Raw genomic sequence first — 23,620 nt, 5'->3', positions numbered from 1 at the left:
CCGTATCACAATAGTTCAGTCACAATTTTCAATACACAATGTCAACAAATAGGCTGCACACTAAATCTCAATTTAGGCTATAAAGCCAGGTTCTATTTGCCGCAGACACTGTGACTCTCCGTATCCATGGCAACACGATGATTCCCGTTTCCCGTTGAAGTTGGTCACACGAGCGTAGTCTTTAACTTTTCATGTGACAATTTCTAAAATACAAAATTATTAATAAAACGAAATTATTAAACGACATGATTAAAGTAAATTGAAGAACTCAAGAAAAACATTGTTTCCGCCCGAACTGATATTCCTAGTGGTGGTTTGCTTCCTGTTTTCTTTATCTTTTGAGAAGTGTGTCTGCAAACTCCAGTGTTATTAAGCTGTGCTGCGGCTCATTTATCTGCCAATTACAATAAGAAAATAACATTAACTCTTCCATACGGAGGTGAAAATGCAAGCTCAATAAGTTAAAAGTGCAAACTTGTCGAAAGAATTAAACTTGATTTTGCTTATCAATATTGATGAGTCTAGTCCAACAAATAAAAAAAACAACAACAAATGAGCAATTATGGTAAACAATAACAATTCTAGGGGGGTTAAAAACCAAGGACAAAGCGATTTGGTGTGTGGAACAAAAAAGAAGCTGTTGAAAGGTGGAGCTGATTATAAACTGATTATATATATATTTCATCCATAAGAATACAACAGCCTTCATTGAGACTTACAATAAAGGCTGATGCATCGTGCAGGCAAGTTGTTATATACTGTTGTGCTGAAACATTCATAAATAGTCAAAACAGGAAAAGTGCAGAAAAACACTGGGATATTAGTGACGAAGTAAGGCAGTTTTAAAGAATAGAAAATCATGTTTTAGTGGAAGAAGGTTAGGCAGGAACTGGAAAACCAAAACACTTCTTGCCTATCTCAGGGCACACATGATTTAATCAGACAATAAAACAGACAAACAATTAACAGGTTTAAGTTTGCATTAAATTAACAAGAGCATGTTAAGCGTGTTATTAAATTGCATTTGTTTTAGGAGAAAAGACTGATAGTTAAAACAAGTGAAGTTTTTCTTTCCATTAGATACCTTAATATAGTCACTTCATCCAATATTTTCTAAAAACAAGCATAAATAGACAATTTTAGAAATTTATTGTGAATCGCCGCTCTACACCCCTGTTCGGTAGGTGGCGGCAGTTTGCAAAAAACAAAACAAAAAAAAACGCAAAACCAATTGAAGAAGAAGACAAACGTTTGCCTCTTCATGCCGTGGTTGGTACTCGGTGTGGAGTGGAGAATCAGTCCATCCTCTCTTTTGGCTTTCTTGTTTGTGTCCTAAACAGTGAGCAGGGTTGTTACTACCTGGCTGGAAGAACGATCTCACAGTATGGCGTTAAACCTCACCATCAATACAAGCAATCCGCCTCTAGGTGAGTTGCAGCCTGCGACTGTGCATTGAAAGCACCCAGTGACAGCTGCCTTAGCTAGCTGTTAGCTGCGTTACGTGCAATCCTGACAAAGTCATGTGGAAATTGTACATATTCATTGTGTGTTTGCGTAGAAATCCAACGTAGATAGCTGCCTCTCAAAACTGAGATATTGGTACTGTCATTAGGATCGTCTGTGTTATGCAGCAGACATAAACATTATTACAAAAAAAAAACAAAAGTAACAATTGTAATTACAATTTAACTTTGCTGTCTCGAAATCAGCCGAAATAAATAGCAGGGGAAGGAAACTTGAAGAATGCCATTATTTACGGAGTGGTCTTTTTCAGCATAGCAACGCCGGTAACTTGACCTGTATATAAATTGACATTGGCTGGACTCTATGTCCATGTATGTTCACATGGGGTGTGTATTGGATTTCTTTACTTTCCGGGCTCTACACTAAGCTAACGCTAAAGTTACGTTAGCTTGCCGTCGTGGCACTCGCAAAACCACAACATGTGGGCAGTTTTTTTTATTATTTCCTTTAAATATCAGCAGCTGACATTTTACATAACATAAAAACTCTAAACGTGCAATGTGACAGACACATAACATTGTTTCATTATGTGCAAAAAGTCTTAATGAACTTGGAAATGACATGGAGAGAAATCATATCTTTCCAATGGACACTCGTATTGAATGAGTTACCAGCCTGACATTAGCTAACTCTGGTTAGCTCACTTGTTTTGTTTTTGTTTTTTCTGCGTTTCGACAACCTAAACTAAAATGAATTTATCACCCATTGTATTAATATGCAACATTTGATTGCACAGTGTTTAATAAAGTCGGGACTAGGTTTTCTAAGGGATAGTGTTCTGCACCATTAGCTACTGTAATGACTAGCTTTAGCAGTGGCTAACAGCTCCTCCTTGGCAGTGTACAGCAAAGCTGATGCAAGCATCGTGAAACGTGGAGAGTTGGAGAGGGAGTGCAAATTTAGCCTAATGATTTCTATTTCACTCGCTTTTCCCCAGCACCGGAAATCATGGGAAGATGATTTGATCATTGGCACGTGAGGATGATCACAATCCTAGTTCTTTTCTGTCGGGAAGAATCTACCGAAAGTAGAAAACATTCTGCAGCTCCAATTTTACTGTAATGCAGAAGTTACATTACATCAAAATCATAGACACCAAAAAGAAAAAACAGACAATTGACCTGCGTTGAACTGCATAATTGAACTGTCATTGTTTGTTTGTTTTTGACAGTATTTTATTTAACATTCTATTAATGTAGTTTATTAAGGCTTATTGTCCTGCTGGATTATCTTATAAACATTCCTACTGTTATTTATGTCCAAGGAACCATGATGCTGCACATTTGCAATGAAGCGGTATTCCTTTTAAATATAATAATAATAATAATAATAATAATAATAATAATAATAATATCAAGTCAATTTGAGTTTTCAACTAAACATTAACATTGTATTTGGTGAACAGCTGTTGAAGCAGGCTGAGATGAAAGACCAGTTTAGCCGGTTTTTAATAAATATTTGAAGGTTTAGTCATGGAAGTCATTAATGTCTGAATTGAAAAGATCTTTTGGATATGATGTGAAACTGGTAGCATACCAGTAACTAAACGAAGTGAATGGATTTGGTTCAGGCTGTAACTTAATTTTTCAGAATCACTGCACAAACACACTAATGTTAAACCTCTTCGTCTGTCCTGCAGGGGCACTTCTGGCAGCTGAGCACGTGAAGGGCAGTGTGCAGGTGTCAGTAAAAGAAGGCAACGACACGCAGCTTCATGTCTCAGAGTATGTGACATAATTATTTTTTTATAAATATTTTTAGCTGATCAAACATGCAGCATTAAGGCATAGAAGTGAATGGGTGTAAAGTATCAGTCAACAGTGTGGACAAATTCCGTGATTATTTATTTATTTATTCATTGTATTAATACTGACAACATCTGTAAAATAACATATTTAGAAATATGTAATAAATAGGGCTCTCTCTCAAAGTCCGACTCGAGTGAAACTAGCACAAACTTCTCTGTTGAAGTCCATGTTTGTATCTTTCCACCACTTAAAAAAATGCAGATGTGTTCGTCTAGGCTCTGGTCTGAGCTGCCTTTTAATTAGTGTTTTTGTTGCTGTTAACACTGCTCAGCTTTTGCTCTGCTGTAGCAGTAAAACATGGTCTATCTCTCTCCTGCAGGGGTCCTCATAAGGTCTTCATAGCATTTGATGGGTTTTGCAACTGCACTTGAAGAAATATTCTGGGTTTAACTAACTTCTATATCTTAAAGATATGGAGAACTGTTATTTTTCATTAGTTACTTTAATGGTTCTTGTTATAATACAGATAACTACAGTAGTACGGTTACTAATACCTTCACCTTGGCATAACAAAACTGATTGCACCGAACACATGGTGAAGGGAAGGAATTCTACCCATTAACCTTTGTCACTCTTAAGTTCAAAGTGATGATCTCATGTAGCTATTGAAGGTACTACAAATATTGTGCAAAACTGTCATCTAGGAATATAAAATATTTATTTTTTTTAAATTTGCTTGCTGCATATTTTAGCCTTTATCTCATAGTTTTGATCTCGTTAGTATTCATCTGCAAATTAGAAAATAGAAAAAAGTGAAAAAAGATGTGTGCAATTAATTTTTAAATGGACCTGTTTGAGTTTGAGGGTGTGAAATTTATTGCTGTAATAGTTTATTACTAATGTATCTCATTTGTGTCCTTCCCTCAGTTCCATTCAATTCAGTGATGCCAACTCTATCTCTCGGTACTTGGCTCGAGTGGCTCCTGCTCTTGGCCTCTACGGAGCCAATATGATGGAGCAAACTGAGGTTTGTTATGTTTTAATGTCCGTGTGTGATATATTTTGTAACAGTTTTGCGTTCTCTGTTCTCATTTGCTGTCTGATTCCTGCAGGTCGACCACTGGTTAGAGTTCAGTGCTCGGCGTCTGTGCGGTCAGCCTGGTCTGACTGTGGCACTGGATGAACTGAATAAGGCCCTTTCCCTGCGGACGTTCCTGGTTGGACATGCTCTTACCCTAGCTGATTTATCCATCTGGGCTGCCCTACAAGGTCTGTTGTACCTGAAAAGTCCTACTTTGCATTGCTGCCTGTCTGTTAGTATGGACTTTTTGTGGTTAAACTATGGGTTGGGTTTGTTTCTCTGCAGGTCATGAGGAATGGCCAAGACAGAGCGAATCCTTCTCCCACGTCAATCGTTGGTTTTCTTTCCTTAGCTCACAGGTCCCCTTTACTTCCATTGGCACCAAGTACACTAGTAAGAAAGCTCCAGTGAGTAAGTCCAAAGTAAGTGTGCAACATAATATTTGTTAGTGAAGATCATTTATGTGAAGCAACACAGGTCAGACCTGGGCTTTGTGCTTAGGATACTGAATAAACAAAGAATATGCTCTGTCCCTGATTCAAAACTAACCCAATAATCAATAACGACTGACTGACTGTGTCTCTGTTTGATAGATGAATGAGAAAAAGCAGGACGTTGGAAAGTTTGTGGATTTGCCAGGAGCTGAAATGGGCAAAGTGGTGGTTCGATTCCCTCCTGAAGCCAGCGGGTAAGGCCTGATCTGGATTTTATCAGAAGCTCAGAAAGTAGACAACCGATAGTTCTCGAAGTCTTTTTTTTTTTTTAGGCACCTGGTACCTTTTCTTAACGGGAACATTTCTCTCACTCTATGTTTAGGTACCTGCATATCGGCCATGCTAAGGCTGCACTGCTCAACCAACATTATCAGGTTACATTCAAAGGCAAGCTCATTATGCGCTTTGATGACACCAACCCAGAGAAGGAAAAGGAGGACTTTGAGAAGGTGAGACAGTAAAGGTCTCTGAGAAAATGAAAACTGGTGAATTTGTCCTTATTCAAATTATACAAAATGCCTCAAAATTAGTTTGGTGGTGTTGTTCCTGAATGGCTCTGCTTCTGTTTAGGTCATACTCGAGGATGTTGCCATGCTCCAGATCCATCCAGACCAGTTCACCTACACCAGCGACCATTTTCCCATTATATTGCAATTTGCTGAACAGCTGCTTACTGAGGGCAAAGCGTACATTGACAACACCCCTCCTGAGCAGATGAAGCAGGAGCGAGAGCAGCGTATTGAGTCCGAATGCAGAAAAAACAGTACGCCCTGGAACACATGGCAACAATCACAGTACATTTTGATGCCACACTTGCAAAACTTTATGAACATCCAATATGCAACTTCTCTCTTATGTAGCGGTGGAGAGGAACATGCAGATGTGGTCAGAAATGAAAGCTGGGACAGAGTACGGTCAGACCTGCTGCATGAGGGCCAAGATTGACATGAGCTCCAACAATGGCTGCATGAGAGATCCCACCCTCTACCGCTGCAAGAATGCTCCCCACCCTCGTACTGGAAACACTTACAAGTACTGGACTTTTTACTTTTGTTTGCCATGTGCTTCAACATGGAGTATTTTCATTCAAATATTATGTTTTCTAACTCTGCATAACTTCTCTTACAGAGTCTACCCAACATATGACTTTGCCTGCCCTATCGTGGACAGCTTGGAGGGTGTGACTCACGCTCTTAGAACCACCGAGTACCATGATCGTGACGAGCAGTTCTACTGGATAATCGCTGCCCTGCGCCTCAGGAAGCCCCACATATGGGAGTACTCCAGGCTCAACCTCAACAACACAGTGCTGTCTAAGAGGAAGCTCACCTGGTTTGTTGACCAGGGATATGTCGATGGATGGTGGGTTTAGATAAGATTCCCTCAGTAATCTTTCTCTTCCTCTTTTCACTTGACGTTCTCTCCATCTCGAATTCTGTGCTCTCTTTTAACTCCCTCTCACCTCATCCTCCAGGGACGACCCTCGCTTTCCCACTGTCAGAGGAGTCCTGAGGAGAGGAATGACTGTGGAGGGTCTGAAACAGTTCATAGCAGCTCAGGTAACTTTGGTAGCATAGCTCTTTTAAACAAAGATAGGAGCATGGTTTGATGGATAGAGACTTGTCTTCTATAAAGAATGTTTATTTTAGTTTAAGTTAAATCTTTATTCAGGTTTAATGAATTACTGCTCTACTCAATTTTCTTTCAGAAAAGAGGAACAATTAGCCAGATCTGGGTAGCTAAATAAGAATCATTTTAGCCCCTTTTTTTTAACTCCACGTTTGCCTGGATTGTTTGAAGAACAGTCCCAGAAAAATTTATTTATATATATATATATATATATATATATATATATATATATATATATATATATATATATATATATATATATTTTTTTTTTTTTAACTTGATCCTATATATAATATTAATAAAAAAATACATTTTATGTTGTTTTTTCCTTGTAGGGTGGATCACGGTCAGTAGTGAACATGGAGTGGGACAAGATTTGGGCCTTTAATAAGAAGGTACATCTTTTAATTTTTCTCTAATCTTGCAAATAAAAAATAAAACAATTAGATACTACTTACTGTAGACCACTTTGACCCCTACCAATGTGTAGGTTAATTGAGAGATAGAAAAAGTTAATTGTACTAGCTAGTACTTTCCACATTACACAAATTGATACATTTGCTTACTTAGATGGTAGTGTTAGTTAGTTAGAATGTTCCTGTGCACGCAATTGTTTTAATTGAATCTACTGAGCTAGGGTGTTTAAGGTAAGAGTCCATTGTAAATAACTGGTTTCAGTTAACGAAAGACTGTTCTTGGTCAGGGTAAAGTTATTTATCTGGTTCACTTTTACCCCTGAAGATGTTCTGAATGGATCAGTATACAATGTAATGCGTAAACATGCTATAAGGCTAAACCCTGTCTTTGACAGGGGTTTAGAGAATTACCTGTAGGTTCACCGCTGGCATGGCTTTCTGCTTTGTAATCTCATTTTTTTTGAATACTTTAATTTTGCCACCACATTTCCTGCCACATTACCCTACCCTTACCCTCCATGTGAACTTTGGAAAAATAAGCTAGCTGCTTCATTTTGTGTCTCGCTGTGGTTTGCGTTCATGTTTTTACCCTCTTTTCTTCCTTGAGGACATTAGTGTTGCTTCTTTTGTGTCTTTCTTCGCTGGCATGTGCTGCTTCATCCCCAGGTCAGGTGTGAAGTTGACAAGTGAGATCCAGTTTGAATCAATGTCATATTTTATACTTATTTCAAAAAGAAAAAACTGTCCTTAAATAAATATTTAAATTCAGAGGGGCTGAATATGCTAATCGCTTATCTTTAGAATATCATTTATGTGGCAGGCCCAAATGTAGCAGTATCATTTTATACTGAGGTCAAGATCTGTGAACTAACAGCTGCTTCTCCTATGCATGTTCAACTAACCTGCTCCTCCCTACACTCTTCAGCCAGTGTCATGCCCCAAAATCCTTCATGTCACCTTGACAATATTCAAAATGTTGCAATAACAGTACACACTACAGCACAGGCTTACAGGTATAATTCCCAGAACACCTAAATGAAATGATAAATCAATTTTGAGTAACTGACTAACATATCCCTGCACAAAGTGTGTGTGTGTGTGTGTGTGTGTGTGCGTGTGCGTGTGCGAACCCGCGTGCATGCGAACCCTTTTTAAAATCTTAAGATTAATTGTATTCTTATAAAACTTGATTGTTTCCCACACAGTTGCAGCTTCTTTACTTGCAAGTTAAATACAACTAGTTTCATTTACATTTTTACACTCAGGCTAATAAAAGGCAGAGTAAACAGCAAAAAATAATTAGACAAGGGCTCGACAAGACGAGATGAGCAAAAACAGAAATGTGCAATGCCGAGGGAAGACCTTTATAAATAGGCCCTTCCGTGTAAATGTGTCTACCTTTTTTCCTCTTTCTCTTCCTCCCTCCTTGTATCTGACATTAAACAGCATCTCACTTTTCTATTTCCAAGCTGCCAATTAGCTGTCTGAAGGTACTCCTCCACCTCCTCCTCTCCTCTTCTTACTTTCACTAACTCTCTCCCTGCTTTCATCATGGGCTGGTTTAACTGAAAGTCCACCAACAGCTTTGCCTATTTTACCAGCCAAACAGATGTTCAGCATGTATACACCAACAAGTCACAACATTAGTTACGACTGTATAATCTAATGTACTGGAGTGCATTTCATTGAGAGGTGATTCTAATGTTTTGCCCCCATCATCGTTTTTGGTGGAGTGGCCAAAACATTAGAACCACATCCCAATTTAATGCATCCACTAAGACTTCACCATCCACTAAGACCTTAAGAATAAGTAATAAGTTTCAACTTAAAAACTGAGAAATTTGTAACCTTGTCAAAGTTGATGTATTGGATTACATTAGACTGTACAGATGTACTCAATGTTGTGGTTGATCAGTGTATGTATATGGTATAATATATCCAAATAACTTACCTCTTAATAAAGAAAATTAGGAAGCAAAGGGCACCACTTATGTAGTAGTGAAAGACGTGTCCTTTGGATTTAAAAAAAGGCCTGAGAAGTTATTAAAAAGCCTTAGTTTTGTCTTTGTGGTTATTTTGTGCACCTTAGTGGACACTTCAGTAATATAAGGTCTAGATAACAAAGGCATCCCATCCTTATGCAGTAGTCCCCACGAGAACATGTGCCCTCTACAAATCCACCAAACACATGTAGAGTCTATTGGTAAGTTCCCATGACCTCCCAGCAGCATTGCAAGAGTAGAGTTGGTCCACTGTTCCACAGCGCTGGTCTTTCTGAATTTGGCATTCAACAGTCAGTGTCTCTTTTTCAGCATCCTGGCATTAGTTGAGTACTGTAATACCGTGATAATTGTAGCACACCCTTCAATCACCCTTTTAAAATATGGGAACTGGTTTGTCAGTCTCTCTGTTCATGCCACGTAGCTCATCCTTCATGTCACATTAAAGAGGCGTGTCAGCCAAGACAGTCCAACGGTGTCCAGAGCCTTCAGCATCTCAGGTCTAATCACATCCACACTTGGCACCCGGCTGTTGAGGAGCTTTGCCGGAGAGATGGGGGAGAATTAAACTCTAGGAGTCCTTCAACCTTGCCTTCTCTCTCCCTCAGCCTGGCTGCTATATACATCTCCACCTTCTCAGGCTGGTGACATAACAGGCACCAACAACCATGTGGCCAAAACACAGAGTAGCTGCTTCCACAATAAAAGCTTTGAACATGATCCATTCAGATTCCATGTGCCCAACCTCCACTTGGATGCACGAATGTATGTTAATACATTTATGTACTTTATAATGAATAAACAATTGTTGGTTGAAGAATTATGTTATATTTATATTGCCCCCATGACACTGACAGGGGTATTGCATTGCATTCTTTATGGCATTTATAAGGTCAAAAGTTTAATTTTGTGAGCACTGCAAAAAAGTTTGCAAGACTTAAATTTATGAGGACGGGGAAAAAAAACACCAATAAGGTGCATTAGCATTACTTCTCTCTTGTGTCTTTTGTATGTGAGGCAAAAATGTAGTCAAACTAAAAACTCCAGGACATTGTACTCTTAGATAAATTGTCATTCCATCACATCTTCCTCTCCATCTATCCCTTTTCCTTTATTTTTACTGTCCATTGCATATTTTTGAGCAAGTATTTGAGGAGCTCCCTCTTAATTAATTGACTACATCCACCTAATTTAACAGGTCTATCATTTATGTAAGACTTCAGATGTGCTTTGTGCAAAATATAATGCTGTAACACTTGGAGCATGCATCATCTTTTTTTGTGTGATGTTCTCGTGAAATCTAAACAACGTGACCCCTTTGTTTCTGTAATGTTTAGTCAGTTCTGCATATCATTCATCTAACATTTGGGCTCCTAGTCACTCTAGCTGGCTGGTAAAATAGTGAAATTGGATGGTGGCTGAATAAGCAGCTGAAATACAAGCTTGTTACCTTGATGTGCAACAAACAAGTCACTGACTCATGATCAGCATTTATTTTTCTTCCCCTTGTTTTCTATGTTGTTTGTCTTTTCACTTTCTAAACTAGAATATTTATGTGATTTTGATTTATTTATTCTTTTACTTTTGTTTTTTTTTCTCCCCCAGACAGAACTATTGAAGCCTAATGAAACCACCATTTTCTGCTTTGTCCTTTCATTACTCGGCATTTTGTATGTGGAGATTTTTGTAAAGTTTTCTTTTACTGACCTGTCTGTGTGTGTCTGTGTGTGTCTTTGTCTGTGTGTGTTAGGTTATTGACCCAGTAGCTCCTAGATACACTGCTCTGTCTGCCTCCTATGTGGTTCCTGTTTCTGTCCCAGAGGCTACAGAGGAGATGAAAGAAGTGGCAAAACACCCTAAGGTTAGAGGTAGACACACAAACATACAAATTACATTTCTCTAATTGATGAGCTTACAACACCTTGTTTTACTTTCAGTACTTGGTGACACTACATTTCTCTCAAACTAGTGGTTGTGCTGATTTCAAACCAAATATTCTTTGTACACCTTCCATGTCCTGTAGACAATTGAACACAATTCTGTATTGCTTAGAACATTTCAGCACATTCATGTTGAATATTTTATTAACTAGTAAGTCTCCAGACACTCCGAATGATAATGATGATAATAAGGTCCTATGTGGCAGCTACATTCAGCTACATTTAAAGCTCTGTCATCAGACCTTTATTATCACAGACAACTGACAGAGCATTTGATTTTAATGCTTTTACAACTGTAACATTGACTAACTTTAATGCAAAACAGGCTAAATTAAAAAGAATTAACTATGGTGAGCATGTTTAGGTCTCTGAAACAGAAACAAGCGTGGCCTTGGAAGGGAGAGAGAATGTACTTAAAATTACGACAGGACTTGGGCAGTGGTTTTCAGTAATGTAAGCTGTCAGCACAATGGATTTTTTTTTAGGCTGATTGTGTGAAATCGCTGTTATTGTCCATTAGGCTGTGCTGTGCTCTTAAATCTTTTACTAGAAAAAGACCTGCTAGTTCTAAAGTTAATTATGTTTTACAACCAGAACACAGATGTGGGAAGGAAGGAGGTTTGGTATGGACCTCATGTTCTGATTGAGGGGGCAGATGCTGAGACCTTGTCAGAGGGCGAGGTGGTCACCTTTATCAATTGGGGAAACCTAATCATCACCAAGATCAACAAGTATGTACAATTGCTCAGCTATTTCATGTTGTTCTTAATAAGCATGTGATGTTGTGTTAAATTGTTGTCTTTCTTTTCTCACCACCTAGAGGGCCTGATGGTAAGGTCACGTCCCTGGAGGCTCGTCTCAACCTGGACAACAAGGACTACAAGAAAACAACCAAGATCACATGGCTGACTGACACAAACAGTGCCCCCCTGCTGCCCACCATCTGCATCACCTACCAGCCTATTATCTCCAAAGCTGTTATCACCAAAGATGATGACTTCAAACAGTACATTAATAAAAACAGCAAGGTTTGTTCTGCAGCTTTTGTTCATATGTTACTGTACAGTACAAAAAGTATGTTTATTTTAGTCATTTTAACATATTTTCTTTCCCCTGGTTTTAATATTTCAGTCCGAGGAGAAAATGCTTGGTGATCCCTGTCTGAAGAATGTAAAGAAAGGTGACATCATCCAGCTTCAGAGAAGAGGCTTCTACATCTGTGACCAGCCCTATGAGCCAGTCAGGTGAGGGAAACTGTGTTTAGTGTGGGGGGGGGGATGAGCCTTGCTTCAATCATCAAAATAAGTCCTATTACTGTTTTTAGGTCCTAGATGTTTTGGGTAATGTTCTGATAGTTCTGGTTTCTGTGCTCTTTAGCCCGAACAGCTGTAAGGACAGTCCCTGTGTTCTGCTTTATATTCCTGATGGTCACACCAAAGAAATGCCTACTGCTGGATCCAAGGATAAGAGCAAGAACCAGGCCTCCAGCAGCACAGTAAGTGCTTTCAGACAAAACGAGATTCAGGACCTATTATATTTAACACTAATTATATACCTGTAGTCGGTGTCAGACTTGATTTTGGCATCAAAAACATCTAAAATGACATTTGTAGCACTAAGGCTACAGGTGTTCGATAACTCAGGGTTAAGGACAAAGCTTTAACTTAATTATTTAGACATTAGCACCCAGATGCACCCAGATCTTTTGTTCCTTAGTGTTCACTGGTTATGAAATTACTGACTGAAATTGTGTAACTTGTAATACAAATTAGGGAAATGTTTGCCTGGTGGCTGCTTCATCTTTTAGCCCCCCCAAAAAATACACCGAAAATAAATTTGACATTTGCTAAATAGTTAAAATTCACCTGTTGCGGATGCATGTCTGTGCAGAGAATGTTTGTTGAACTTTATTTGGTCACTATATTCTAAGTCCCTGTCCTACAAGGTTACAGCTCAGCAAAACATGCTGGGAAAAGTGCTGGTTGTGCATTTTACACAATGTTTGCTAGTTAGCAAGCTACTTACTAGCTTGTGAGAAAGAAATGGATGCGATGAGGATTTGTGATTTGTTTGCTTTTGTCTTTTATTTTTAAAATCCAAAATAACATTTAAAAAAGCAGAAATTATAGTATAAACTGGTATCGGACAATTTCTTGTCATTCATCATCTCTAAATCTGCTTCTTGTCTTATGCTTCCACCCCTATAAAGGCTGCCCCAACCTCTGCCCCAGCACCCACTCTAGCCTCTGTCCCCACACCTGCCCCAACCTCAGCTGGTGACCTGTTCTCTAGCATTGTAGCCCAGGGTGAAGCTGTCCGCCAGCTAAAGGCTGCCAAAGCGGCCAAAAACGAAGTGGACAAGGCAGTTCAGCAGCTGCTTTCTCTAAAGGTACATCTGATATTATGTTAAGTAACGACACTTCATTTGAATACGTTATTAATTATCTTATTTTTTTGTCTTTCTGCAGGCACAATTTAAGGAGCAAACAGGTATGGAGTACAAGCCAGGAATGGCTCCTCCCACTTCCGCTCCAGCCCACCCCGTGTCTTCTGCAGACTCCCCCTCTTGTCCATTCACTCGTGTTGCCCAGCAGGGCGAGCTGGTCAGGAAACTGAAGGCAGAGAAGGCACCTAAGGTACCAGAATGTTTGTCCAATCACTAATGAGGTCCACACTCATTTTTTTACTAATCGCACTCCACTGTCCATTTGTTGATATCAGTATCACAAATTGTCCCACTATTTCTCGCACCTTCATGCGTCTGTTGAGTAAATTCTCATGTCCAAACTAATTGGTCCTGTTGCTTGCTGGTGTTGTTCTAAACTATTTGTCCAGTCACGGGTCATGTCCGCATGCTGTTTGCATGCCAATCAAGTTTTTCCTTTACGACTATGCAACTATAAGATGATATGTTGATGGTACCAGGACCAGATTGATGTAGCTGTGAAGCAGCTCCTCGCTCTCAAGGCAGAGTTTAAAAAGCTGACTGGTCAGGAATACAAGCCAGGAATGACTCTCCCCACCGTGGCCTGCTCAGCTCCTTCTCCAGCGACCTCCTCTTCTTCAGACCTGTATCAGTGTATTGCACAACAGGGGGAAGTTGTGAGGAAACTGAAGTCTGAAAAAGCCCCCAAGGTATCTATCGTGGAAAAAAAGGTGCTTAGAGAATAATAACAAAAATTAGTGTGATGCGGCTTATGACAAATATCAATTATCAGTGATGACTAGGAGCTCACACACACACACACACACACACACACACACACACACACACACACACACACACTATATACACTTTATGCTGGTGGAGTTGTTGACTGAGGCCTATTAACTTAGACCACTACTCAACCAAGTGGTGGCAGGGCATTGGGGGAACATTAGGCTTCAGAGTGATTATTGGCCACGAGACCTCAAGAAATGCTGGTAAATTGCAACAAGCTATAGGTGAAATGCTTGATTTGTTTGTATGTATAGTAAATTATTAACATTAGCTATAACAATCTCCGGCTGTAGCTTCCAAAATGGTTGGTGTATTTTATTTTTGTTTCTGTAATAAAAAAATTATAATTTAAGTAGCTCAAGGTTTTAAACTCTTGTTCTTAAAAGAAAGAACTTTGCTACACTTTTACTACCATTTCTCAGCGAAATGGTAGTAAAAGTGACCACTGAACTGTAACTAGAATATCACCAGCCTACTTCACCTATAATCACACATTCCCCTCTTTTAAATTTTGATGCCATGAATCACTGTGACTGCTGCCTGAAAATCTTTTCCAATATTCGTAGTCATGATTTATTTTAGGTTTACTTACTAACATCTGTACTCTGTCCAAATAGTCTTTAAGTAAAACTTGCGAGAAACCTGCTATTTTGTGGCTTTATGACCTTGAATCTAATAATTCATTTAATTGACAACTTTTGTTTACAAAATACAGAAGGTAAATCTCACTCCCATAATAGTCAGTGTTGGAATAGGTGACAGTATTAAAATTACCTGCAACACAAGAGCCATAGTCTTTCTGGTTAAAGACCAAGTTTCTATTTGCACATGCATCTTGTCCTTCACTTAAGTTACAAGTTGTAGTATTTTGTTCTCCTAGGAAGAGATTGATGCAGCAGTGAAGCAGCTGCTTACTCTGAAGCAGGAGTACAAACAGGTCACAGGCCAGGAGTACAAGCCTGGAGCAGCTCCAGTTCAGAAATCCTCCACTCCAGTCCAGAAAACCCTTAACTCTGCCCTTGCTGCCACAGAGGTCTATGAGAAGGTTTCTGAGCAGGGAGAAGTGGTCAGGAAACTGAAGGCTGAAAAAGCTCCCAAGGTGAAAAAACTGAGTTTTCACTACTTTCAGACTTGATCTAGTCTAAATTTAGTCCTGATATTGTTTACTGCTCTTTGACTTATTGACTTGAATGGTTGTTTCTTTCTGTGATTTGTTCATCAGGATCAGGTTGATGCTGCAGTAAAACAACTTCTGGATCTAAAGGCAGAGTACAAACAGCAGACCGGGCAGGATTACAAACCAGGTCAAGCCCCACCTAGCCCTGCCCAGGCCCATTCCAGCTCTTCCTCAACAAAGTCCAATTCTTCCCCACAGTCAGAGGAGCTTTTCTCACAGGTAGCAACACAGGGAGAGCTGGTGAGAAAGTTGAAGTCAGAGAAGGCCCCCAAGGTAAGTGGCCAGTCTGGGTGCAATAAAATCCAGTTAGTGTTGTAGCCGTTAACTGCTCTTTCATATTAGGACCAGGTAGATGAAGCAGTGAAGACTCTATTGGACCTGAAGGGCAAGTACAAGACGCTTACTGGAAAGGAGTACAAACCAGTGACTGCCACTGGACCCACTGGAGGAGAGGAAAAAAACCGCAAGGAAAAGGAGAACAAGTCTGAGAAACAGGGAGGAGGAGGAGGAGCAGGAGGAGGAAAGAAGGGTAAAGGAGACAAGGGTGGTCAGGGCAAAGAGTCATCAGGAGGAGGCGCAGGAGGCTCAGGAGAGGGTCAAGGACCTAAGAAACAAACACGGTGAGAGTCTAGAAACAAGTAAGAAAGGTAAAGAAGTTGATCCAGTCAGCGATTAAACTCAGCATTTGCTGTTGTTTGATTTTTATTTATTTCCCCCCCTCGGGAAGGCAAGCTAACTCAAAACATTTGGGTAAATTGGTAATACTGCAGTATTACTACAGTGAATACTAGGAGTAAAAGTTTAACTTCCTGCGACCCTGAACACGTATAAGTGGTTAAAATGATGGCTGGATGGAGTTCTGAAAATGCTTTTCACTTTCATTTGCTCATCTTTACTTTAATCTGTATTTTTGATCAGTCCTGTGTTTAACAAAGCCCAGCAAGCTTTAAACATGGGCACTATAGGTAGTATGTATAATGAAATTGTGAAGCAAATAAAGTCTTTTTCCTGAAGTTTATGGAAAGATCTCTCCCTTCATAAGCATGTTCACATATTACAGTGCCTTGTTAGCAAGATGCTTTGTTTGGAAGTGTTGAATTTTTTTGCAAAAAACACTTTATGTACAGTAATTGGAAGTTGATGGAGATCAACCTTATAATGCCACAAGCTGCATATTTTAGCTTTTAAACCAAAACTGGGAAAGACTTGGATTTTTTTGCCTGGATACTGAAGACAGATCATCTGTAAGCACAACCCTCTTGTGGCTGTAACTTAACAACTTACCATATTCAGATTCGGTGAGTTTAAATGTTTGCTGTGGTTTTCATGTGCTTCATCAGTTCTTGTGTGCTGTCCGTCTCAAGGAAGGCTGCACTACTAATTGTGTATGCAGATGGATTGTCGTGTAATTCGGTTCAGATATCTTTAGTGTCCTAAGGATGAATCCTGATATTTTTAGTGACCACCTAACTTCCTTTAGCACCACCACTAGGTCAAAATTTTGCCTTGTACTGAATAATTGAAAAGCATGGACAATTCCATCAACCCCAGCTGTACTTGGTGTTTAGTGCTAATTAACACATTTTTACATGCAAACACAATGGTCAACATGAGATTGTTAGCATGGTTCAGCCTCACAGACAAGCTGGCATCGCTTTGGAGTGTTTTTGTTTTTTGTTTTTTTGTTGTGTTTTTTTTGGCACATTAGCATCTTTAAAAACTTAAAGTTGAAGTCCTGCTGAAAGTGGAAAGTTGTTTTTATTTTTATGATGCAAAAAGTAGAGAATTTTTTTTTTCTTGAAACAAAACTAATAATCATGATCATCCTACTGTATTTCTGTTTTGTCCGTGGCAGCAGAAAACTAGCTTGCTGTCTGTGTAAGGTTATGTTAGATTGACAATGGGTCTGTTATTTGTCTCAATGCAGTGATGATCATTTTACCTGGACGTCATTGTACAGTAGACTTACTAATCAGGCATGACCTTGCAAATGAGGTGTTTGTGGCGTTGGTGCTTCCCAAGTTGCTCTAATTCCACTTTAGCAGCAGTGCTTCATTACCACTGTCTTTCATTTGACAAATTCTTCCAATAAAAAGATTAAACAATATGACGGCGGTGAAGAGTTTAACATGCATTTATGCTTGAATTTGTGTGATTTTATTTAATTGTTTTCACAAATTATTCTATCATCTTAAGGTTTGTCATATACTAACTAAATCTGTCCTGTCAGGTTGGGCCTGGAGGCAAAGAAAGAGGAGAACCTTTCTGACTGGTATGCACAGGTGAGTAAAATAAACACAGATACTCTTTTACTCTGCTAAAACAGACCATACATGTTTGTCATTGCTATCTGGATTTTGTCCTTTCCATATTCCTTTTTAATATAATATTGTTACTCATATTTAGGTCATCACTAAATCAGAGATGGTTGAGTACTATGATGTCAGTGGTTGCTACGTGCTGCGGCCATGGTCCTACTCTATCTGGGAAGCCATTAAAGAATTCTTTGACCGGGAAATTAAGAAGTTAGGTGTGGAGAACTGCTACTTCCCTATGTTTGTCTCTCAAGCGGCCCTGGAGAAGGAAAAGTCCCACATTGCAGACTTTGCTCCAGAGGTAAAGATGACCTCTTTGAGACAAAGTAATGGTTTAAAAAAAACTTGACTGCAGCACTAAAAAAAGTAAAAAACATTTAAAATGTTATGAAATATTTACTGTTTAAAACTAGATGCTTTTAATCAAAATAGGAAAATATCACAGCACAATGTTTAAAATCTATTAATGCTGATGTTTTTTGTCAGGTTGCTTGGGTAACCCGGTCAGGAAAGACTGAGCTGGCAGAGCCCATTGCTGTCAGACCCACCAGTGAGACAGGTGTGAACCACAGCCACTTAATAGAGCCAAGTGTATACAACTCTGCTACTACACAGACTGAACATATACACTATTTTAATCTGTTACACTATAGAAACACTGTTTAATTCAGTGATACTGTTGGTGTGGTTTTGTTGTTGGTGTGAACCTGGGATCTGTTTTTGTATACCTTAGTGATGTACCCAGCCTACGCTAAATGGGTCCAGTCCCACAGAGACCTGCCAATTAAACTCAACCAGTGGTGTAATGTTGTGGTCAGTATCCTCATAATTACTAAATAAACTGAAATCTCATATTTACATTATCCAAATGTGCACTTTCATGTTTCAACAAGTACAGACTTACACAGCTGATGAAGAGCATAATCTCACAGCAAGTCTTTTTTTCTCCTCTTGCTGTTACTCCCCCACTTGCCCTTATAGAGATGGGAGTTCAAACATCCCCAACCCTTCCTGAGGACAAGAGAGTTTCTGTGGCAGGAAGGACATACAGCTTTTGCCACGAAAGAAGAGGCAGCAGAGGAGGTAAAACACCTGCAAACTCTGATCTAGATGCATAAGTGCAGAGACGCAGCAATTGAAATACTTCAGTTCAGTACACGGAGAACTTTCACAGTACTCTGTACCTTCACTAAACTGTAATGGCACCAAACCTGAAATATGTCTATGCTTGTGTCTGCATATCAAATGTTTGTAGGTGATGCAGATTCTGGATCTGTATGCCAGAGTATATGAAGAGCTGATGGCAATACCAGTGGTAAAGGGCAGGAAGACAGAAAAGGAGAAGTTTGCAGGAGGAGATTACACCACTACTGTGGAGGCATTTATCTCTGCCAGTGGTCGAGCCATTCAGGTACTGTAGTATATGGATTCAATTCACTTAATTCTCATATAAAGGAAGTCCAGGAAAAGAAAGGTTTAGCTGCTTTGTGCTTTCTCAGGGTGCCACATCCCACCATCTTGGCCAGAACTTTTCCAAGATGTTTGAGATCATGTTTGAAGATCCAAAGAGGCCAGGAGAGAAGCAGCTGGCTTACCAGAACTCCTGGGGAATCACAACCAGGACCATTGGAGTCCTCACCATGGTCCATGGAGACAACATGGGACTTGTACTGCCACCAAGGGTCGCCTGCCTCCAGGTAGACTGTCACTCACACAGATATTGAAATACACCACATATACTAAATTGAAGGCATAAATAAACACACCGTACAACAATCTAGAGTTTTTAAAATGTTAATATTTACTAATTACATTTGAAGAGATTTACTTTTTTCAATGATATACGAGTATAGACAGTTTCTTCTTCCTTTTCCAGGTAGTCATCATCCCATGTGGAATAACTGCCTCCCTACCAGAGAAGGAGAAGGAAGCGCTGATGGACCAATGCTCTAAATACCTGAAAAGGGTCCAGGATGCTGGAATCAGGGTGAAAAGTGACGTCCGAGACAACTACTCCCCAGGGTGGAAGTTCAACCATTGGGAACTAAAGGTCACTAATAATTAGAATAAATGTACAGTAGCACAAAAAAATTATTATACCTACTGTATGTAAAGGTGTTTACATATATGACCATCATACTGGAATAAGTATTTGCTGCAGTTTTATCATCTAATCTCTAAGTTTTCTTCTGAATGCATTTCTCATTCAGGGAGTTCCTATTCGTCTAGAAGTAGGCCCCAAAGATATGCAGAAGCAGCAGTGTGTTGCAGTGAGGAGAGACTCAGGTGCAAAGGTGACAATTCCAGAGGCTGAGGTGGAGAAGAAGCTGGCTGCTATGTTAGAGGACATCCAGAGCAGCCTTTTCAAAAAGTAAGATGCCGCAGTACATGGCAGGGTCAGACCAAATTATTCTTTATTGGCCAGTCAAGAACAACTGACTAAAGAAAAGTATGTGTTGTTGTATTAAAAGGGGTTTTGCTTACTTTATAAATGGAAAAACTGCAGTGAATCCTACCTGCTCTAAGTCCCGAGTAATAATGCTGACGATTTCTCACGCAGCTCATCCACGTGCATCATCCCATTTATGGTTTATCAGAGAGCTTATAAATGTGACACGACAAAGTCAAAGGCAATTGCATCAAAGTACAAGAATTGTATTCTGTCCATAAAAATGAATAAGAATATGAATTTGAGGGCTTTATTTTTATTCATCAGGGCTTCAGATGACCTGAAGAGTCACATGGTGACTGCAGACACAATGGAACAGTTCCAGAAAGAGTTAGACCAGGGCAAAGTGAGTAACACAATCCAGTCAGTGCAGTACATTTTATTATCTGTTCTTGCCAAGTAATTAGTTGATAATATATTTGTCTCTCTTTACAGATTGTCCAGATCCCATTCTGTGGAGAAATTGAGTGTGAGGACTGGATCAAGAAAACCACTGCTAAGTATGTCTAACATGCCAGAGCTTGACATTAGAGTCAGTGTCTTGCTCTAAAAGTTGAGCGTGGAAAAGGCACATAAAGTGTAGAAACGATGAAAAACACAAAAGAGTAACTATCAAATATGCATTATATATACACAGTATATATCTATGCAAAAAGTGATGACTTTTGGTCGCAGAAGGTCAAACTGGAATATTTAGCTTCTTTTTATAGTCTTTCCTTTTTTCAAATCACTCATAGTTTTTTATTCATATCAGGTTTTTGGAAAACACAAAATATTATTAGTTCTTTCTACCTGGTTTCACCTCATTTTGCTACAATACAATTTCTACAATTTAACATATTCGTGGCTTGTTCTTATCAGGGACCAGGACCTGGAACCTGGAGCTCCATCCATGGGAGCCAAGAGCCTCTGCATCCCCTTCTCTCCGCTGAAGACTCTACAGCCTGGTCACCTGTGTATCAGCGGCAAGGAACCTGCTCAGTACTACACCCTGTTTGGACGCAGCTACTGAAGACTTGCACTGCTGGAGCACAAGGACGAACATTGTAGTCAAAAGGGCTTTCATACCTTCTTTCTACTTCTCCTGATCTGTTGTGGTTGTTAAAAGTGGTTAGTGGTTTAAAGATGACTGGACTGTGGGATTTGGAATGTCAAATACTGCATCTGTAAGGAAGTCCAGGTGGAAGAATCTGTTTACTGCTTGAGTTCAGTAGTGAGAAGAAATGGTTGTTAAGCAGTTTCCTTTCAACATGGCTGAATAGTTGATAAAGCCGTTGTTTGAAGAACACTCGCTTTCCAATCATCTATAAAATAATTCAGAATATGGCTCCTATAACAATAAATACACCTGTTAGATTCTTTAACCACTTTATTTGTGATGTTTTTTAAAGTTACATACTTAAAGGTTTAGCTTTCTTTTTAATAAAATAGTTTTGTCAGCATTCATGATTTGAGTGGATTTAGGCCTTTTGAATTCTGGCTAAACTGCTGGGGAACACAATTCCAGAACAACATATTGCCCACTTGGAGAAAACTGCTCCAGCAGTCTAATCTCTCACAGCCAACTTGTCTCAGGAACTCTGCAGGTACTCAGGCTTGTAGTTGGTGGCGTTCTCACTGCTTTGTCTGCCTTCCTTTATCTTTATGACTGCTTACAGTATGTGGTTCACAGCTTATGTGAGTCTCTCAGATGCACCAGAGTCCAACAATGTACAACTGTGATGACTATGTATATGGTTAATAGCCAGTAAAACTCTCTCCCACTTGTCTGTAATAAAGTAATTTCCGTGGCAAAGTGTTGTGTGCATTTTGGTGGATTTCGACCTGAATTCTGATAATACACAAGAAAATCTCTACACTACAGAGTTAGTCTTTGAATTTTTGTGTTGGGGAGACTGTACCAGGAAAAATGTCAGTATGGGTATTGCACCAATCAGTCTGTTTTATTAGTCAGTGAAAAAACATACAAATACTGCGTTTTGGTGATAGCTTCACAAATGTACAACCCCAATTCTAAAAAGGTTGGAGCAATGTGTAAAACAAATACAGAATGCAATAATTTTCTAATCCTAACCCATATTCACAATAGAACATATCATAGGTTTTGAAAGTGAGACACTGGAAAGTATTAGCTCATTTTCAGTTAGATGACAGCAACACATTTCTAAAAAGTTGCAACAGGGCAATGTTTACCATTGTGTACCATCCCCTCTTTTTAAAAAAAAACTAAACATCCGAGCAGACCAGTTGCTGCATTCTGTATTTTCCATTTTATGATGGGCCAAATGCTTTCTATTGGTGAAAGACCTGGACCCCAGGCTGGCCAGTTCAGCAGCCGGACTTCTCTGAAGCCATGCTGTTGTGATGTAGCATGTGCTTTAGCATTGTCTTGCTGAAATATGCAAGACACATTGTCTGGATGGGAGCATATGATTCTCTAAAAACAAATTTTCAGCATTGAGGGTCCCTTTCCAGATGTGGAAGCTGCCCAGGCTTTTGTGTGTTCACAAACTGTTCACAGACAGTGATTTCTGGAAGTTTCTGGAAGAGCCCATGCTTTGACGTCCAGTAGAGAATCCTACCTGTTGTAATGCAGTGCCGCCTGAGGGTCTGAATATCACGCACATCCAGTTCTGACTTTTGGCCTTGTCCCTTGTGCACAAAGATTCCTCCTGATTCTCTGAATCGTTTGATGACACTATATACTGTAGATGGTGGGATCTCACAAGTCTTCACAATTTTATGTTTAACTTTTTTTTAGGAAATCTTTCCACAATTTTTAGATTGGTGAATCTTTACATTTGAGAGGCTGTGCCTCTCTGAAATGCTCCTTCATACCCAGTTACTGACCTGTTGCTGATTAACCTAATTAATTGTCAAATGCTCCTCCTTTTGATTTTGATTTATGGCAATTACTTTTACAGCCTTTGTTGCCACTGTTCCACCTTTTTTGAGATGTGTTATTGCCATCAAATTCGAAATTAGCTAATATTTTCCATGAAATGTTAAAATATGTCAGTTTTAACATCTGTTATGTTGTTTATGTTCTACCGTGAATAAAGTAATGGTTTATGAGTTTTGCAAATTAATGCATCCTGTTTTTATTTACGTTTTACACATCGTCCCAACTTTTTTGGAATTAGGGTTGTATAAGAATAATAACAGTAAATGATATAATACACTAATTAATCTGCAGCACCATCTGAATTATCTAATCGAAACTAATAATGTTTATAGGGTTAAAAAAAATTATTTATTTTACCACACTAAACTACCATTAAAATACAATATGGAGTTGTACTGAGAGCAACACAAGTAAAAGTTTTTGATACCATTGGACCAATTTTATTTATAATGTTTCTTATTACAGTCAGTGCAAATGATCTCTCAGTTCAGCGTTGTTAAAGATAGTTTCAAAACAATTTCCTAGGAGAAGGTATTTCTCAAGAACCCATATTAGGCCCACTACTATTTAGTCTGTACATAAATATTTATCGTCCAAATCTGCACTGTAATAATAATTTTATTATACAATCTTGCATGTTTAAAGTTTTTTTCTAATGTCCCCAAAAGAAAAAGTATTCTGTATTTTACAGTAGCCAAAACCACCACAGTGTCAATGTTTGC

The 23,620-nt window shown here is 39.1% G+C and overlaps 1 protein-coding gene across 7 annotated transcripts; it reads left to right on the top strand.

The window, feature by feature from the left end:
- Positions 1-1,222: 1,222 nt before the first annotated feature.
- Positions 1,223-21,789, top strand: eprs1 (glutamyl-prolyl-tRNA synthetase 1). Of its 7 annotated transcripts, none has more exons than XM_067495041.1 (36): positions 1,243-1,427; positions 3,164-3,248; positions 4,200-4,299; positions 4,385-4,541; positions 4,639-4,760; positions 4,947-5,041; positions 5,170-5,296; positions 5,418-5,610; positions 5,708-5,879; positions 5,976-6,209; positions 6,322-6,406; positions 6,812-6,871; positions 8,362-8,382; positions 10,643-10,753; positions 11,427-11,563; positions 11,653-11,860; positions 11,964-12,076; positions 12,210-12,327; positions 13,042-13,221; positions 13,301-13,468; positions 13,758-13,967; positions 14,933-15,151; positions 15,275-15,502; positions 15,572-15,849; positions 17,460-17,511; positions 17,636-17,845; positions 18,031-18,103; positions 18,278-18,357; positions 18,526-18,627; positions 18,800-18,955; positions 19,044-19,241; positions 19,421-19,594; positions 19,755-19,915; positions 20,261-20,339; positions 20,429-20,493; positions 20,855-21,789. In XM_067495041.1, exons 1-36 carry the CDS (start codon positions 1,385-1,387, stop codon positions 21,003-21,005), a joined length of 4,965 nt encoding a protein of 1,654 aa, XP_067351142.1. In that variant the 5' UTR covers positions 1,243-1,384; the 3' UTR covers positions 21,006-21,789. The 7 variants fall into 7 exon arrangements, with proteins under 7 accessions (XP_067351145.1, XP_067351142.1, XP_067351141.1 ...); XM_067495040.1 differs by having other exon boundaries at positions 4,639-4,775; XM_067495044.1 differs by lacking the exon at positions 3,164-3,248 and having other exon boundaries at positions 1,223-1,427; positions 4,639-4,775.
- The last annotated feature ends 1,831 nt before the right edge of the window (positions 21,790-23,620 follow it).

Source organism: Channa argus, chromosome 2 (assembly GCF_033026475.1).
Source record: "Channa argus isolate prfri chromosome 2, Channa argus male v1.0, whole genome shotgun sequence".
Classification (NCBI taxonomy): Eukaryota; Metazoa; Chordata; class Actinopteri; order Anabantiformes; family Channidae; genus Channa; species Channa argus.
This window is presented reverse-complemented; position numbering and strand designations above follow the sequence as displayed.